The sequence below is a fragment of the Camelina sativa genome, chromosome 5, assembly GCF_030686135.1.
Source record: "Camelina sativa cultivar CO46 ecotype springtype chromosome 5, ASM3068613v1".
Classification (NCBI taxonomy): domain Eukaryota; kingdom Viridiplantae; phylum Streptophyta; class Magnoliopsida; order Brassicales; family Brassicaceae; genus Camelina; species Camelina sativa.
The window spans coordinates 6514635-6533385 of NC_141884.1; the positions used below are offsets into that span (position 1 = coordinate 6514635).

General features: G+C 36.5%; 2 protein-coding genes across 5 annotated transcripts; both read left to right on the forward strand.

Moving 5' to 3' along the window:
- Window positions 1-2485: 2485 nt before the first annotated feature.
- LOC104785877 (DNA glycosylase/AP lyase ROS1) lies at window positions 2486-9651 on the forward strand. Its single transcript, XM_010511164.3, has 21 exons — window positions 2486-2923; window positions 3175-3360; window positions 3441-3556; window positions 3651-4700; window positions 4790-5170; window positions 5267-5357; window positions 5445-6552; window positions 6638-6717; window positions 6842-6926; window positions 7004-7095; window positions 7172-7240; window positions 7330-7366; window positions 7445-7527; window positions 7675-8100; window positions 8302-8338; window positions 8427-8484; window positions 8563-8702; window positions 8787-8852; window positions 8933-9047; window positions 9131-9169; window positions 9254-9651. Exons 2-21 carry the CDS (start codon window positions 3227-3229, stop codon window positions 9364-9366), a joined length of 4320 nt encoding a protein of 1439 aa, XP_010509466.2. The 5' UTR covers window positions 2486-2923; window positions 3175-3226; the 3' UTR covers window positions 9367-9651.
- Window positions 9652-10954: 1303 nt separating this feature from the next.
- LOC104785876 (DNA glycosylase/AP lyase ROS1) lies at window positions 10955-18267 on the forward strand. Of its 4 annotated transcripts, none has more exons than XM_087513213.1 (23): window positions 10955-11066; window positions 11424-11642; window positions 11723-11941; window positions 12016-12134; window positions 12218-12319; window positions 12414-13370; window positions 13464-13844; window positions 13936-14026; window positions 14121-15225; window positions 15305-15384; window positions 15515-15599; window positions 15682-15773; window positions 15848-15916; window positions 16014-16050; window positions 16146-16228; window positions 16354-16779; window positions 16978-17014; window positions 17089-17146; window positions 17238-17377; window positions 17459-17524; window positions 17605-17719; window positions 17805-17843; window positions 17928-18267. In XM_087513213.1, exons 2-23 carry the CDS (start codon window positions 11485-11487, stop codon window positions 18053-18055), a joined length of 4587 nt encoding a protein of 1528 aa, XP_087369339.1. In that variant the 5' UTR covers window positions 10955-11066; window positions 11424-11484; the 3' UTR covers window positions 18056-18267. The 4 variants fall into 4 exon arrangements, with proteins under 4 accessions (XP_087369339.1, XP_087369340.1, XP_010509463.2 ...); XM_087513214.1 differs by having other exon boundaries at window positions 10985-11066; window positions 12227-12319; XM_010511161.3 differs by lacking the exon at window positions 10955-11066 and having other exon boundaries at window positions 11077-11642.
- Window positions 18268-18751: the final 484 nt, after the last annotated feature.

The following is an 18751-nucleotide window of genomic DNA, read 5'->3' on the forward strand; positions in this document are numbered from 1 at the left end:
CGTCAACCACAAGCAAATCTTTTAGCTGTAAGAATAGTCCTTTCTCGTTGGACTTATATACATTAATCTAGAATGAATGAATGTTATTAAGATAGAAAGTGAAAATTATATATGTACTTATAAGTTATAAACAATGATCCGAAAAGATAGATCAACATTGACACGGAGCTTACAGCTTACTGCTTACGTTACTTAATAAGTACATACTTGATTAGTTACTGTAGTCTTGTTATATGTGACTCGATCGGTGAAGCAAAAGGAAGATCCGAAAGATGGCATGTCTATGTTAATTAGTAAGTGTGTATAATTTAATTAGTTATTGTAGTCTTGTTCTATGTGACTGACTATGAGGATTTTAAGCAAAGTAAGATGCGAAAGATTGGCATTTGGCTTCCACTTGGCACTATCTCCATTTGCATGAAATTACTAGCTTTTTTGTCTCTTTGATTTGAGAATATATATGCATGTTGATACAAAAAGTATTGATAAATATCATAACTATGATAAGAATAAAGTGCGTTGCTGAATCCTCAAAACTTTAGTGTAAACAATTTGTATGGTGAATTGAATAAGAGAGAATTAAATGAATCTGATACAAAAAAAACGTAAACCTAGCAAGAAGAACATGACGTTGGTGGTGAGATCGAGAGAGAGAGCTAATGACACGTCTCACACAGTGCGTAATACGGGACAGGATTCTCTTACCACCGACAGTTGAATAGGATGAAGGACTCTATGGGGATCACTGAAAGATAGTATATGAGCAAAACCGTCGGAAATCCGTCTAAAATGTTATTTAGGACATGACTGGTTCAAACGCAGTGTTTGCGAGTGATAGTGAGAGAATCAACTAACACACGCAGTGTTTACGAGTGATAGTAAGAGAATCAACCAACACTTTAATTATACTGTTTGATATATATATTTTAAAATTATTAGATAGATTATTAGGAGTGAAAATATTCATTCAAAATTATTGGAATTAAGTTCTAAAATTTTGAATGAATAGTTTGATCTTTGGATGACAAACAAACTTCATCATCTTTTTCGAAGGTTGTTATAGGTTTCGAGGTAAGCATGATGACAGATCGTTGCAAAAGTTTAATAGTAGCAAAATTTCAGTTTTCTTAAATTTCGAATATGCCATTTCAAAGAGTGGATCATGGCGATAGATGAGAAAATTCTTGTTTTAAAATGTTTTCAACATTTAAATCAGAAAATAAAGAATAGAAAAACAAAGAACAATGAAAAGTATAAAACCTACGTGATTGATATAGGTACCATATAATAATAATGATACAATGTTATTTAACATGTCGTTTGAGTGAGCTTAGGAAGAAGGAATAGCATTGTTAACAAGTATGAGATCTTCGTTATGTTAAGCGTTATTGGGAATGTGGGATATAGCTTCCTAATTTCAATTTTCGTTTAGTTGTATGAATTCGAATTTCTTTTGTTCCAGTAATAATTTTAAAAATTAAATGATATGTTTTTCAAATTTTATACATTATCATTCGTCACGCCTCTATAATAGATGTATGTTCCCAAAAGAAACGCACTTGATTTTATTTTTAGCAATAATACTCCAAAATTTGTTACATGTGAAATATTCCAAAATTTGTTTGTTCAGAACCCCCTACTAATCTTAGACCGTCCCTATAGTATTACACAATCATTACGTTCATCACCCATGATAAGTTTAACTAATCCAACAACGATAAGTTTCAGATATTTTTTTAGATTTATCAAAAGTCCGATAAGTTTCCAAATATTTACATTTTTATAAAAAAAAACTTTCAACAAATTCATAAAATAAAAGATTTACGATACTCATTTCTCATGCATGTCTCTTTGATGGTTTCTTGCATGACAGAAATTCAAAGTTTAGCACGCTAATTATTTTCCCACACGCATATTCACAAATATATTCCTATGATGCATTATTATTGGTTACTAAACTATTGTTTATAATTTTCCTCATTCAACCTTGACAGAATTAGTTTAAAACATCGTTTTTGTTCACTTTCAACAAAGACTCAATCTTTCTTCCAAGAATATCAGTTTATAACCTTTTGATGATGTGAAAGTGCTATCATCATTCAAAATTTAACGACATCTCTAAAATATTATCAAAAACAATAATCAACTATAGATAATCAACTAGGGTGCTTATCTTTAAAATAGCCTAATGAGCACCCTAGTGCCTACACCTACAAACTACTCCCATATCATTGGAAAATAATAATTCTAAAATGAATCATATAACATGTTGGTAAACTCAAACGAAACTTTATAAATATAAAAAATAACATAAAATTTGGTAAAATGACATATTTTCGATTACCATTACAAATATACAGTTTTATAGCAACAAAGTTTTTTAAAAAAAAATTCAATGATAAATTTAGAACCAAATTTTAAATTATTTTCCTAAAAACAAAATCAAAATATATTTATCTAATTCCTGTAAAACGAAAAATTAGTTAGTATATATAATATTTGATGTAAAATAATTTATTGGTAGACGAAAAGAAAAACAGAAGAAGAAGAGATGACAGAAAAAATGATGATGAAGAAGATATTATTAACTTTTTAAATCATCATCTTTCCCATGGTCTAGAAGACCTCATAGAAAAGAATTATTATTTTCAAATAAAGTACCGTTAAAACTTTTCCCGCCAACCAAACGAATTTCGCCCTACGGCTAAAAAGTCATCACAATTCACACAACAAACAAACACATGTTATATAAATACATACGCTAAAAAAGCTTTTCCTCTTTTTCTATATTACTTGCTTGTCTACCTCTTTATACACCATCGTTTCCAAAGAGAAGAACCAAGGATTGGTTCGGTGATCTTATCCTCTCACAGCTACCACCAAAACAAAAACTCTCTCTTCATCTCCTCCATTGATTCTACTGGTACAGTACTTTCTTACTATGAATTTTGGTTTTTGTTTCTTACTTTTTTTTTTTTTTTTACAATTTTGTTGCAATTCTAAAACAAAAAATGTCATCTTCCACCTAAATCGTTACTCGCTCAAAATCAATAACCTCCGGAGAGATCTCTCTCTCAAATTCTCAGAAAAAATTGGATCTAATCGTTTTAGTCTTTGAAATTTCGTTGGTGATCTCTTCACATTCTTATTGAGAAATTATTCAAATTTTTGCAGTGGAAAAATAGAAAGTTTCAAGAGTTTTGTCAGATGAAGGAAGAGTGAAGAAATGGAGAAACGAGTGAGAGAAGAAAGCACCGTTCAACAACCTCCATGGATTCCTCAGACACCCATGAAACCAATTTCTCCGATCTGCTCAAATACTGTGGAGGAGCCAGTTCATCGGAACCAGGTTGAAGAAAGGTAACAGCTTCTTGGTCCTAAAGTTGAGAAATTTTAGAGAATCGTTTTGGGTATTTTGCTTATGGATGTGATGCATGCAGGAGATTTGTTGGGAACAAGGACATGAATAGTCTTGATCACTTGTCTTTTGGGGATTTGCTAGCTCTGGCCAACTCTGCATCACTCTGTTTCTCCGGTCAGATCCCAAAACTTACAAGTAAGAGAGGGCTTTTGATTCTGGTTGGATTAGTAATGAAATTGCTTTGTCAAATTTTAAAGATGGACTGAGAGATATCTAATTGTCAATGTAGGAGACACAGAAGTGATGGACAAAAGTAAGGAAGTCATGGAGAGTGTGATCTCACTGAGTAACAATGTTGCTGAACATATCATCAAGACTCCTGAAAAACCAAAGAGGAAGAAGCATCGGCCAAAGGTTCTCAAAGAAGCTAAACCTAAGAAGGTACCTAAACCGCCAGCTCCAAGGAAATCTATTGTTGCTAATGGACAAGAGACCAAAACACCAAAGAGGAAATATGTGCGGAAGAAGGTGGTCAGTAAGGATCAAGAGTCAACTCCTGCTGAATCATCAGCAGCTGTAAAAATTTCAACTCATGCTAAGAAGCTTTGTAGAAGAGCTTTGGATTTTGAACCTAAAAAGGGAGATGAGATGGAATCAGCTGTTTTAGATTCTGGGAATCAAGGATCCAAAGATTGCCTTCTTTCGGTGCCTAGCACGCCCAAGAGAAAGCGCAGCCAAGGTAAAAGCAAAGGGAAGGAACCTGAGAACAATGGTAGTTACCTAGAAGAAGTTGATATTTCCATGGCTCAAGCTGCAAAGAGAAGACAAGGAAAAGAACCAACAACTGGCTGTGACATGAATCCATCACAGATTCAGTACCATGAGCTATGTGACTACCAGAAAATACATTGGTTGTATTCCCCAAACTTACAACAGGAAGGGTTGAGATCTGATGCCATTTGCAGCAAATCATTCGCTGGACAACAACACAAGGATGTTTCTGCCTTTGACTATAACTGCTACGGTTTCACAACTCAACCGAGTGGTAATGGAGTCTTAACCAATGAAGAAAAACGTGAAGGTGCCTTTCAAAGAAGGCAACAGTCTGAATTCAATGTTCTCTCGGATAAGATAGATACACCAATAAAGAAGAAAACTACAGGCCATGCTCGATTCCGGAATTTGTCTTCCATGAATGAAGTTTCTGAGCTGTTACCCTCAGGATATCATATCAAACCACAGCAGAAGGATAATAAGCGAATCATTCAGTCTAAGAAATCACAAACCAACCAGAAAACTCTTCTTCCGAATCCTTTTCAGTTTCCAGCTTCAGTTTCTGGTAACGAATACATAACTACAATTCTTTATTTTCAAGAATCTACTGAATGCAGACTATTTGAAGATAATGATAATGTTTGGTTCCTGCAGGTCTTTCTCCAGATGAAATTTGGAAACAACGTTACTCGGTTGAAGCAATCTGTGAGCAATTGCGTCTATTAGACATCAACAGGGAGAGTTGTGAAACTGCTCTCATTCCTTACTCAATGAAAACTCAAGGAAACCAGATTGTAATCTTTGGAGGTGGCGCTGGAGCAATTGTGCCTGTAGCTCCTGTCAAAAAACGGCGCCCACGACCAAAGGTTGACTTAGACGATGAGACAGAAAAAGTGTGGAGACTGCTATTGGAAAATATTAATAGCGAGGGTATTGACGGATCAGATGAGCAGAAAGCGAAATGGTGGGAGGAAGAACGTAACGTGTTTCGAGGACGAGCTGACTCATTTATAGCACGGATGCATCTTGTACAAGGTTATACACCACACTTGTCCTTATGCGAGTTTTGGTTTCAAATTTCAATTGGTATTTGTATGTCTCAGAGATAACTTCTTGTTATGGTTCTAACAGGGGATCGACGTTTTACACCTTGGAAGGGATCCGTTGTTGATTCTGTTGTTGGAGTGTTTCTCACGCAAAACGTTTCAGACCATCTTTCAAGGTATAAGCTCTTGCATAATTTGACACAAAATTCAAGACAGCTACAAGTCACAAAACTAACTTATCTAATTTTTTATTTTCCTTCTAGCTCTGCTTTCATGTCACTTGCTTCAGAGTTTCCCGTGACTTCCGTACCAAACAGTAACTTTGACGTTGGAACAAGCTCGACGCCCTCTATTCAAATAACTTACTTGGACTCAGAGGAGTCGATGTCAAGCCCAGCCGATCAGAATCACAGTTCTGTTATTTTAAAAAACACAGAGCCGGATGAGGAGAAGGATTATGTTCATAGCAACGAAACCTCCAGAAGTAGTAGTGAGATTGCCAGCTCAGCCCATGAATCAGTTTGCAAAACCACGGATTCAAAGATGTATGTGGAATCAGATCGAAAAGGCTCAAGTGTAGAGGTTGATAAAACAGATCAGGAGCGCTTTATCCTAAACCTATTTCCATCTGAAGATTCTGCACTTACATGCCAAGGGTCAATGGTTTCTGATGCTCCTCAAAATACAGAGAGACCAGGATCAAGCTCAGAGATCGACTTAGAAGTAGAGTATCGTAGTTCCTATCTGAAGCTCTTACTGGGCGTACAAGCCTCACAAGAAGAGTCCAATCAAAAGAGTCAGTATGACAATTCAAGGCAAGAAGTTGGGGTCTCAAGCAATCATGGAAGCTTCCAAGTATCATTAAAAATGTCTCCCGGTGATTGTAGCTCAGAAGTTAAGAATTTACGATCACTGAAAGGGACCACAAAATCTTCTGATGATAGTTATGAACCATATTGTAGCTATCAGCAGGATGGGGATGTTTTGAGTTGTCAGAAACCTGAGCTGCCTGAACCCTGTTCGAAAAAACACAAAGGGAGCTTCCAGATTCCAGATATTAATGAATGCACAAGTTGTATTGATGTCGAACAAGGTACAGAAAAACCACCAGGTCGTGAATCAATGCAGCTTAGTCCAACGGATGATGCTACCTTAAAGGCAAAAGGAAAAACGAAATTGAAGGAGAAAAAAGAGGCGTTTGATTGGGATAGTTTAAGAAGAGAAGCACAAGTTAGGGAAGGAAAAAGAGAAAAATCAACAAGGACAATGGACACTGTGGACTGGGAGGCAATACGAGCGGCGGATGTTAGTGAAGTTGCTGAAACTATCAAGAGTCGCGGCATGAACCATAAACTTGCGGAACGTATACAGGTGCAACTTTCATCTTTATATTTGGTTAAATTTTTCAATAGGCTTCGTTTTAAATATTTGAGTCTGAACATGAAAAGTAATGCAGAGCTTCCTTGATCGACTGGTCAGCGACCATGGAAGTATAGATCTTGAATGGTTGAGAGATGTTCCACCTGATAAAGCAAAGTGAGTTTGAAACACGAAGTATATATATTTTTTTCTTTATCCACAATACAAAAAAATGACTACTTAGGCAGTTTTAGAAATTCAATACTTCATTATGTATTCTCACATATTATACAATGTGTAGAGAATATCTTCTGAGCTTTAATGGATTGGGTCTAAAAAGCGTAGAGTGTGTGCGGCTTCTAACATTGCACCATCTTGCCTTTCCGGTAAGCCAAGATCAATTTTTCGTTGTTCTCCCTCTAAAAAGTGAATTATATGATTCATGAACTTAAGCTATTGACAGGTTGATACAAATGTTGGGCGCATAGCCGTTAGACTTGGATGGGTGCCCCTTCAACCGCTCCCAGAGTCACTGCAGTTGCATCTTCTAGAAATGTAAGCACTCTACAAAATGGTCCTACTTAGAAATTTTAATTTTTTTACTTATACAGATGGGTTTTGGTTTATCAAGGTATCCTGTTCTTGAATCTATTCAAAAGTATCTTTGGCCTCGGCTGTGCAAACTAGATCAAAAAACATTGTAAGAACTCCTCTGATCATGTTTATCACTAACTTACTTTTTCATGCCACATTCTAATACACTCGTTCATATCTCCTATATTCTCACAGGTATGAGTTGCACTACCAAATGATTACTTTTGGAAAGGTATGCATTAAAGAAATACACATATACGTTATGACAAAATCAGCGTGAGGTTTGTAATCTACTTGGTTATTGTTTCAGGTGTTTTGCACAAAGAGCAAACCTAATTGCAATGCATGTCCCATGAGAGGAGAATGCAGACATTTTGCCAGTGCCTTTGCAAGGTACTACAACATGTTCTCTCTTAAACCTTTAGAATCATATGAAGAGACCCCTTATTCAAATATAACCCTTTAGATGATAATTGGTCTGTATCTAAAGTAGCTCTGAATTGGTGCATAAAATTGAGTAACCCTTCATTTGGTTTTCAGTGCAAGACTTTCTTTACCCGGTACAGAGAAAGGCATGGGGACACCTGAAAATAATCCTTTGCCTCTGCACCTACCAGAGCCATTACAGAGAGATCATGGGTCAGAAGTAGTAAAGCACGCAGAACCAGCAAAAAAGTTCACATGTTGTGAACCAATCATCGAAGAGCCAGCATCACCGGAGCCAGAAAGCGTACAAGTAACAATAGCTGATATAGAGGATGCGTTTTTTGAGGATCCGGAAGAAATTCCTACAATCAGGCTAAACATGGATGCTTTCACCAGTAATTTGAAGAAAATAATGGAACACAACAAGGAGCTTCAAGACGGAAACATGTCCAGCGCTTTAGTTGCACTTACTGCTGAAACTGCTTCTCTTCCAATGCCTAAGCTCAAGAATATCAGCCAATTGAGGACAGAACACCAAGTGTATGTATTTCTTTTTCTCTGTTTTTCTTCGTTCTTAGGTATATATGAAAAAGAAACACACTTTTCAAATTGTTACAACTTGAATAGAATAGAATCATCAAGTGATAAGAATTGTATTGCTAAGATATCAACAGTTTTGTTCAGCTTGAGTGCTTGACTAATTTATAACTTGATTCTGTTTTATTTTCCCGTATCTTGCAGTTATGAACTTCCAGATGGGCATCCTCTTCTAGTTCATGTATGTGAAGTAACTGGATAAGGACACATACAGTTTAGTGCTTTCAATATTGTAAAATCTGATAAGTTGTTTGTGTTTGTTGTGACAGTTGGAGAAGAGAGAACCTGATGACCCATGCTCTTACTTACTTGCTATTTGGACGCCAGGTAATTTAATGATGCGAAGATCTTTTAATCATGAGATGACATAGATAAAGTTTCTTTGATTGCTATGTTTTTCAACAGGTGAGACGGCTGATTCCATTCAACCAGCTGTAAGTAAGTGTATATCCCAAGCAAATGGTAAGCTTTGTGATGAGGAGACTTGTTTCTCCTGCAACAACATCAAGGAGGCAAGATCTCAGACTGTAAGAGGGACAATCTTGGTAAGTAGTTGCATCAAACTCCTTTTGCTACTAACTGCATCAGACTTGTTTCTACAACATATAATATGATGTAAATTCTTGCAGATTCCTTGTAGAACCGCAATGAGAGGTAGTTTCCCTTTGAATGGGACTTATTTTCAAGTTAATGAGGTGAGACTTGAACTCCAATATATTGAACTCGTTCATTTAATTATTTGCTTTGAAACTTCTGATGTATTTTATTATTTTAGGTTTTCGCTGATCATGGTTCCAGCCTAAATCCAATCGATGTCCCAAGGGATTGGATATGGAAACTGCCTAGAAAAACGGTCTTCTTTGGAACCTCTATACCTTCGATATTCAAAGGTAATAAGATTTTCATTTTTGGAATGTGATGCTATTGTTGATAAAAAGATGTTGTTCTAACCAGCGATACTTTTTTCTTTCAGGCTTACCTACAGATAAGATACAACAATGTTTCTGGAAAGGTACATCTTGTTATATAAGCTATAGCAATTTCTTCTTCTTTTTTTTTTCCTGAAATGTATTAACTTATCTATTAAACTTTGTAGGGTATGTATGTGTTCGTGGATTTGATCGAAAGACTAGAGGACCTAAGCCTTTGATTGCAAGATTGCACTTCCCTGCGAGCAAAATGAAGGCACAACAAGCTAACCTCGCCTAATCCAAGTGGCAAGGAGAAAGACAAATACAGCTTTTGGTTAGAGAGAGAGAGAGCACATTGGTCCAGTCTAGTAAATGTAAGAAAGTGAAACGTGAAGTTCACAGTCCTAGAGTTGTGTTTTGTGTTTTTAAATTCTAGTTGAGTTTCGTCTTAATTTGTATCAAATACTTAAGTCATAAGAGACAGACCCGTAGTCTGAATCATTCTGTTTACTTTATTTTAGTACTCTCCCAACTAATGTAGATTTTGAAGCACGTCTCTTGCTTCAGTGTGATGTTTGGTTTACAGATTAGCTTTTTTGGTTACCTGAATTAAAAAAAAAGCTGGTTTGATATAGACCCTCTTTAACTTGGTTTAAATCATATGGTTTAACCGAACCGAATTCAAATGTTGTCAATGTTATTAACCAATTTAGATGATGAGCCTAATTTATACATGGACTAGGCTTTGGGTCTGTAAATGAGCCTATTAACATTTTTTTTGGTCACGTCTCCTTAATTAAAACTCCCCAATTCGCAACTCTAATTACGAAAAGAAGTTATATTTTTAGAGCAATTATTTTGTGTTGTACTCAGTGTTCAAGAAAGCGCTAGGCAGTATCTAGGCGGTGACCCAGCGCCTAGAGCCTAGAACGCCTAATCGGGGCCTAGACGGTTTTTATGCGGTTTAGGCGTTTACAACATAAAACATTATATATATAAAATTATGTACAAATATATGTTAGAAAAATAAAAAATTTATAAATTATAAACAAAAGTAAGAAAAATACATTTCTTTAAGTTATATTAACAACATATAAATATTTATAATTACGTATACAGATATAAAATTTAATAATTTAAATATATGTAATTAAAAATAAAAAATAAATATTAAAATTAAATTAATGTAATTTTAAGCGGTTTAGGCGGTTATCTAGGCGCCTGCTGAGCGCCTAGCGCCTAGACGGCGCCTAGGCGGCCACCTAGACCGCCTTCTTGAACACTGGTTGTACTTGGCGTAGACCGTTTGATAGATTCCTTTCTTTTTTTTTTTTTCTGTTTGATAGATTCATTAAGAAAGGTAGGCTAAGGGAGGAATCACACTAAAGTGCATATCGTTTTTTTTAATTAAGTTCATTGACTAAATATTAATATAGGAGTTACAATTTACAAAGAAATAATAAGCTTTATAGTACAAATTTCTATTTATAAGGAAAATAATGTACTTCTTTCTTTTGTTATAGGAGTTACAAAAACCTTTATAGAGTTACAAATAATGCAATTAGTGCATGCATATTAACCCCTATGTGTTATCATATTTTTTAATTTCATTGAGAGTAATTACTATAAATATAAAAAATGGAAGTTAGGAAAAAATTGTAGACATGAAACACAAATGAGAGTTGCATAATCTGTAAAAGCTACAATATATTGCTATAATAAATTATAAATATTTGCAATTTATTACTTTTTTATTTTGTAGAGTATCAATCAAAACAAAAATAGTAATGTGAAAACAAAAAAGACAAAATCTCAAAATTAATTGGAGAATATGTTGCCCAAATAGGAAAAGCGTAAATAAAATCTGAAAACTTGTTGTCTCCTCTAATAAACATCTATTTTTTTAACTTTTCAACGTTTCGAAGAAAGGAAGCAACAACAAAGAATCTGATACTCCTCCTCTTCTTCACAAACTTTATCACTTTGATTCAATCACCGGTAAATTTTTGTTTCATCTTTTTGCATTGTGGTAAATTGATCTCTGCTAAAATGTAAAATGTTTGTTGTGAATGTTATAACAAATAAAAAAAGTATTTGTTCTTCTTTCTACTCTCTCTATAGCTCTCACGGATTAATCGTTCATGTTCGCTACTACTCTCACTTAATATCAATGACTTGCGGAGATATATCATTTTAAACCCATTCAGAAAAAAGTGGATCTAAATACATTCTTTCTTTCTTTACTCTTCAAATTTTTATTCACATTTCTCTGCAAAACCAAAAAAAAAGTATAAGATTGTTGCAGTGAAAAGATAAGAAATTTTACAGAGGAAGATAAAATGGTTTTTGATTAAGGGAGGAGGAAGAAGAGTGAAGAAAGAGTCAAAACCAAAAACAGAGTAAAAAAAAAAAAGAAATGGAGGAACAAAGGAGGAGAGAAGAAAGCTTTAGTATTCAACAACAACAACAACAACCTCCATGGATGATGATTCCTCAGACACCTACGGTGGATCCGATCTATCCATACACGGTGGTGGAGGAGGAACATTCTCATCGGATTCAAGTGGAGGAAAGGTGATTCCTTTTGTTCTGAAATTGAGAGTTTTGTTCTTGTGAGATTGTTTAAGGAAGTGATGTATGAATGATGTATGTAGGGGATTCGACATGAGTGGTCTTGATCACTTGTCTTTTGGTGATTTGTTAGCTCTATCAAACACTAGACCAGTCTATTTCTCTGGTCAGAACTCTTGGCCTTGTAATGCCTTAGAAACCACAAGGGCTTATGATTCCGGTCTGATGATCAGTGATGATTTTTCTCCGATTTGCACAAACACGCTTGAGGAACAAGCTCATTGGAATCAGTTGGAGGAAAGGTTAATCCTTTTGTCCTAGAGTTGAGAAATTATTAATGATTTCGTGTTTGGTAGTTAAGTTGTGATCTTTGCAGGAGACTGGACATGAGTGGTCTTGATCAGTTGTCTTTTGGCGATTTCCTGGCTCTATCCAACAATGCACCAGTCTATTTCTCCGATCAGACTACCCCTTGGGCTAGTAATCCCTTAGAAAGTGAGAGGGCTTTTGGTTCCTGTCATGATCAGAGAATTTGATTCTGTATAAGTTGGACTGAGAAATCTGATTTTCATATGTAGGAAACTCAGAGATAATGCAACAAGTTAATGAAGCTGTGGATTGTCTCAGTACAGTGAGTAACGATGTTGCATCAGTCTATTTCTCCGCCCAGACACCTACAAGTAAGAGGGTTTTTGATTCTGGTCCTGATTAGAAATGAAATTGCTTTGTCAAATTTTTAAGTTGGACTGAGAAATATCTGATTCTCAATGGTAGGAAACACAGAAATTATGCAAAAAGCTAATGAAGCAGTGGAGATTCTGAGCTCTATGAGTAACAAAGTTGCTGAACAGATCATCAAGACTCCTGACAAACCAAAGAGGAAGAAGCATAGACCAAAGGTTGTTAGAGAAGCTAAACCCAAGAAGGCACCTAAACCGCCAGCTCCAAAGAAATCTGTTGTTGCTAATGGACAAGAAAGCAAAACACCAAGGAGGAAATATGTGCGGAAGAAGGTAAAAGTCAATAAGGATCAAGAATCTACTCCGGTTGAACCATCAGCAGCTGTCGAAAGTTCAACTTGTGCTAAGAAGCTCTGTAGACGTGTTTTGGATTTTGAACCTGAAAACGGAGATGAGACGCAATCAGCTCCTAGGGAAAAAATGTTAGGTTCCATCAATCAAGGATCAAAAGATTGCCTTCTTTCGTCGCCTAGCACGACCAAGAGAAAACGCAGTCAAGGTAAAAGAAAGGATTCAGAACCAAAGAAGAATGGTAGTAATCAAGAAGGAGTTGATCTTTCTATACAAGCTGCAAAAGAACCAACTTGTCGTGACTTAAGCTTATCAGGGATTCAGTATGATGACGTATGTGACTATCAGAAAATGCGTTGGTTGTATTTCCTAAACTTGCAACAAGAAGGGATCAGATCTGAACACATTTGCAGCACATCATTCGTTGGGCAACAACGTAAGGATGTTTCTGCCTTTGACTATAACTGCTACGGTTTCACATCTCAGCTCAGTGCTGATACAGTTCTAACCACTCAAGAAAAACGGGAAGGTATCTGCCAAGGAAGGCAACAGTTTGAGTTTAATGTTCTCCCGGATAAGATAGATACACCGGTAAAGACGACAGGGAGCAAAAAGAAGCGAGTCACTAAGTCTAAGAAATTACAAACCAACCAGAAAAATCTTCTTCCAAATCACTGCCAGTTTCCAGCTTCATATTCTGGTAATGAATAGATACACAACTATAATTCTCTGTTTTCTTAAACCTATTGAAGGCAGACTATTTGTTGATGGTGATGATGTTTAATTCCTGCAGGTCTTTCCCAAGATGAACATTGGAAACAACCTAACTTGGTCGAAGCAATCAGTGAACAATTGCGTATATTAGATATCAACAGGGAGATTTGTGAAAATGCGATTTTTCCTTACTCAGTGAAAAGCCAAGAAAACCAGCTTGTCCCCTACGGCGGTGGCCCTGGAGCAATTGTGCCTGTTACTCCTGTTAAGAAACGGCGCCCACGACCAAAGGTTGACCTAGATGATGAGACAGAAAAAGTGTGGAGACTGCTATTGGAAAATATTAATAGCGAGGGTATTGACGGATCAGATGAGCAGAAGGCTAAATGGTGGGAGGAAGAACGTAATGTGTTTCGAGGACGAGCTGACTCATTTATAGCACGGATGCATCTTGTACAAGGTTATACACTACACTTGTCCTTATTTTTAACTACACGGTTTCAACTTTCAATTAGTATGTCTCAGAGATAACTTCTTCATGGTTCTAACAGGAGATCGCCGTTTTACACCTTGGAAGGGATCCATTGTTGATTCTGTTGTTGGAGTTTTTCTTACGCAAAACGTTTCAGACCATCTCTCAAGGTATAAAGCTCTTACATAATTCTATATTGAAACTAAATCCAAGACAGCTACAAGTCACACAACTAACTTAACTCATTTTTTATTTTCCTTCTAGTTCTGCTTTCATGTCACTTGCTTCAGAGTTTCCTGTGACTTCAGTACCCAGCAGTAACTTTGACGTTGGAACAAGCTCGACACCTTCTATTCAAATAACTTACTTGGACTCAGAGGAGTCTTTGTCAAGCCCACCCGGTCACAGTCAGTGTTCAGTTACTTTAAAAAACACAGAGCCGGATGAGGAGAAGGACTATGTACATAGCAATGAAACCTCCAGAAGCAGTAGTGAGATTGCCAGCTCAGCCCATGAATCAGTGTGCAAAACCACGGATTCAAAGATGTATGTGGAATCAGATCGAAAAGGCTCAAGTGTAGAGGTTGGTAAGACAGATCAGGAGTGCCTTTTCTTAAACCTGTTTCCATCTGAAGATTCTGCACTTACATTCCAACGGTCAATGGTTTCTGATACTCCTCAAAATAAAGAGAGACCAGGATCAAGCTCCGAGATCAGCTTAGAAGGAGAGTATCGTACTTCCTATCTGAAGCTCCTACTGGGCGTACAAGGCTCACAAGAAGAGTCCAATCAAAAGAGTCAGTATGACAATTCAGTCTCAAGCAATCATGGAAGCTTCCAAGTATCATCAAATATGTCTCCCGGTGATTGTAGCTCAGAAGTTAAGAATTTACAGTCACTGAAATCTTCTGATGATAGTTATGGACCATATTGTAGCTATCAGCAGGATGGGGATGTTTTGAATTGTCAGAAACTTGAGCTGCCTGAACGCTGTTTGAAAAAACACAAAGGCAGCTTCCAGATTCCAGATCTTAATGAAAGCACAAGTTGTCTTGATGTCATAGAAGACACGGAAACACCACCATGTCCTGGCTCAAGACCGCTTGAAGACTCATCGTGCAAAGAGCTCAATCCTATAGATGATACTACCTTAAATGCAAAAGGAAAAAAGGTTTTAAAGCAGAAAAAAGAGGCGTTTGATTGGGATAGTTTAAGAAGGGAAGCACAAGTTAGAGAAGGAAAAAGAGAAAAATCAACAAGGACTATGGACTCAGTGGATTGGGAGGCAATAAGAACAGCGGATGTTAGTGTAGTTGCCGAAACAATTAAGAAACGTGGGATGAACCATATGCTTGCCGAACGTATACAGGTCCAATTTCATCTTTATGGCAAAATTTCTTGATACCCTTCTTTTCAAGTAGTTGACCATGAACATGATAACAATGCAGAGCTTCCTTAATCGACTGGTCAACGAACACGGTAGTATTGATCTGGAATGGTTGAGAGACATTCCACCCGATAAAGCAAAGTGAGTTTGAAGAAAATATTTTACTTTTTTCTTTATTCACTATGATATAGAATAATTACTACTTAGGCAGTTTAGTGTCAATGATTTAATACTACATTGTGTTATTTTCATATACTATACAATCATGCAGAGAATATCTTCTGAGTTTTAGAGGATTGGGCCTTAAAAGTGTAGAGTGTGTGCGGCTTCTAACACTGCACCATCTTGCGTTTCCAGTAAGCTAGGATCATTCTTTATTGTTGTCCATGTGATGTGAATTCTATGATGTATGAAGCTAAGGCAAAACTCACTTGACAGGTTGATACAAACGTTGCGCGCATAGCAGTTAGACTAGGATGGGTACCCCTTCAGCCACTCCCAGAGTCACTTCAGTTGCATCTTCTAGAAATGTAAGCACTTTACAAATGATCCTACTTGGAAATTGTAATTTATTACTTATATATTGGGGGTTTGGTATATCCAGGTATCCTATTCTTGAATCTATTCAAAAGTATCTTTGGCCACGGCTATGCAAACTCGACCAAAAAACATTGTAAGACCTCTCATCATGTTTAGCACTATCTTGTAATTTTTTCATACCTGATTCTAGTAGACTTATACATTAGATTAATGCCGTATTTCTCACACAGGTATGAGTTGCACTACCAAATGATTACCTTCGGGAAGGTATGTAACAATATACACATATGTCATATCTATGTATGAAAAAACCAGCATGTAACATGATGAGGTTTTATTAATCTACTTGATTACTGTTTCAGGTGTTTTGCACAAAGAGCAAACCTAATTGCAATGCATGTCCGATGAGAGGAGAATGCAGACATTTTGCTAGTGCTTTTGCAAGGTACTACGAAATGTTTAAACCTTTAGTACCATTACGAGGAAACCCATAAATGAGAATTGATCCGTATCTTGAACTAGCTTTGAATTGGCACAGAAACGTTTTAGTAACCTTCACTTGTTTTACAGCGCAAGGCTTGCTTTACCAGGTACAGAGAAATATATGGGGACACCTGAGAAAAACCCTTCGCCTCTCTACTTGCCAGAACCATTGCATAGAGAGCAAGGTTCAGAAGTAGTAAATCACTCAGAACCTGCAAACAAGGTCAAGTTTTGTGAACCAATAATCGAAGAGCCAGCATCACCAGAGCCAGAAAGCGCACAAGTATCAATAACTGACATAGAAGATGCATTTTTTGAGGATCCAGAAGAAATTCCTACAATCAGGCTAAACACGGATGCATTTACCAGTAACTTGAAGAAAATAATGGAACACAATAAGGAACTACAAGTCGGAAACATGTCCACCGCTTTAGTTGCACTTACTGCTGAAGCTGCTTCTCTTCCAATGCCAAAGCTCAAGAATATCAGCCAGTTAAGGACAGAACATCAAGTGTACGTATCCATTTTTCTCTGTTATTCATCGTGTCTTACGTTGAAATGAAATCAAATATAAATTCGGATACAAGAAAGCTTTGATACAGTAAATCGTTAAGTAGCAAACCAAGCATTTACTCTTAAGTTGGGAAGCAGACAAACTTCAGCTTGACTTATTTATAACTTGGTTCTGTTTTCTTTTCCGGTATATTGCAGTTATGAACTTCCAGACTCACATCCTCTTCTAGCTGAGGTATGTCAAATAACTAGACAAGGACACATGCTATAGCCTGTCAATATCTAAACTCTGATTTGTGTTTTTGACAGTTGGAGAAGAGAGAACCTGATGACCCTTGTTCGTACTTGCTTGCTATTTGGACGCCAGGTGATCTAGCAATTATTTAGTGATCTGCAAATCTTTTAATCATGAAAACAGATCAATAAAAATGTTTCTTAATCGTTATGGTTTTAAACAGGTGAGACGGCTGATTCCATTGAACCTGCTGTAAGTAGGTGTATATCCCAAGCAAATGGAAAGCTTTGTGATGAGGAGACTTGTTTCTCATGCAACAACATCAAAGAGGCAAGATCTCAGACTGTAAGAGGGACAATCTTGGTAAGTAATTGCATCAAACTCCTTTTGCTACTAACTACTCTTATGTTTCTACAACATATAATATGCTGTAAATTCTTGCAGATTCCATGTAGAACCGCAATGAGAGGTAGTTTCCCTTTGAATGGGACTTATTTTCAAGTTAATGAGGTGAGACTTGAACTCCAATATATCTAACTCATTCATTTAACTATTTGCATTGAAACTTCTCATGTATTCTATTATATCAGGTTTTCGCTGATCATGCTTCAAGCCTAGACCCAATCGATGTTCCAAGAGAGTGGTTATGGGACTTGCATCGAAGAACTGTGTACTTTGGAACCTCTATACCTACGATATTCAAAGGTAAGAAGATTTTCGTTATTGGAATATGATGTTACTTGTTCGTATAAAAGAAAGTTGTTCTAACCATTTGAGCTATTCTTTTCAGGTTTACCTACAGAGACGATACAACAATGCTTCTGGAGAGGTAGTGTCATGTCACAACATATTGTTTAAGCTATACCAATGTCTGTTTTTCCGAAACTTTAACTTATCTTTTTAAACTCTGTAGGGTATGTATGTGTACGTGGATTTGACCGTAAGACAAGGGGACCAAAACCTTTGATTGCCAGATTGCATTTCCCTGTAAGCAAAATGAAGTCACGGGCTAACGAGAGTTCTAAGTTTGCAAGCAAATAAATATGACTTATATGGTTAGAGAGAGCAAACTGTACAAAACTAGCTGATGCAACAGAATCGTCAACATCATCTCAAGGCCTTCTTAGTTATTTTGGATTTTTGTTTTATCTAATGTACCCTACTCATAATGACTAGAATAGATTGGTGTCAATCATTGTTTGCAATCGTCATTGATTTTAGTTGAATTAATATAAGAAGAGATAGTTTTCTTTGTTCCTCTGTTTCGGTATCAATGAAATATAAGAAGACAAGATGTTTTGGTTTTCTTCTCAGCTTAACAATCCCTGTCGGCATCCACGCAGATCACAACGACTTCTTACGACCTAAACGTCATGGCCACTCCTACATGAGCCAATGTAAAAATTGAAACATAGATAGAGCTAACAGTTCTAGACTTCTAGTGGTAACACATTTTAGTACGTCTGTTTGTGTCATATACGAGTCACACAAGAAACACATAGTGACAGACAAGTGTACATATCTCCCAACTAGATTTGACGATTTGTCTCAATATATGAATGAGCTCTTCCGTTACGTTTTGCAATGCTGTTGACGGTTAAGCTTTGGGTTACTCAATTCAAGATTTGGTTCGATATATGATCTCGGTTAACTTTGTCTGAATCAGATGGTCGAACCAGACCGAATAATCCAGTGTTGTTGACTTGTTGTCCACACTTAACTAATCTAGATAATGGG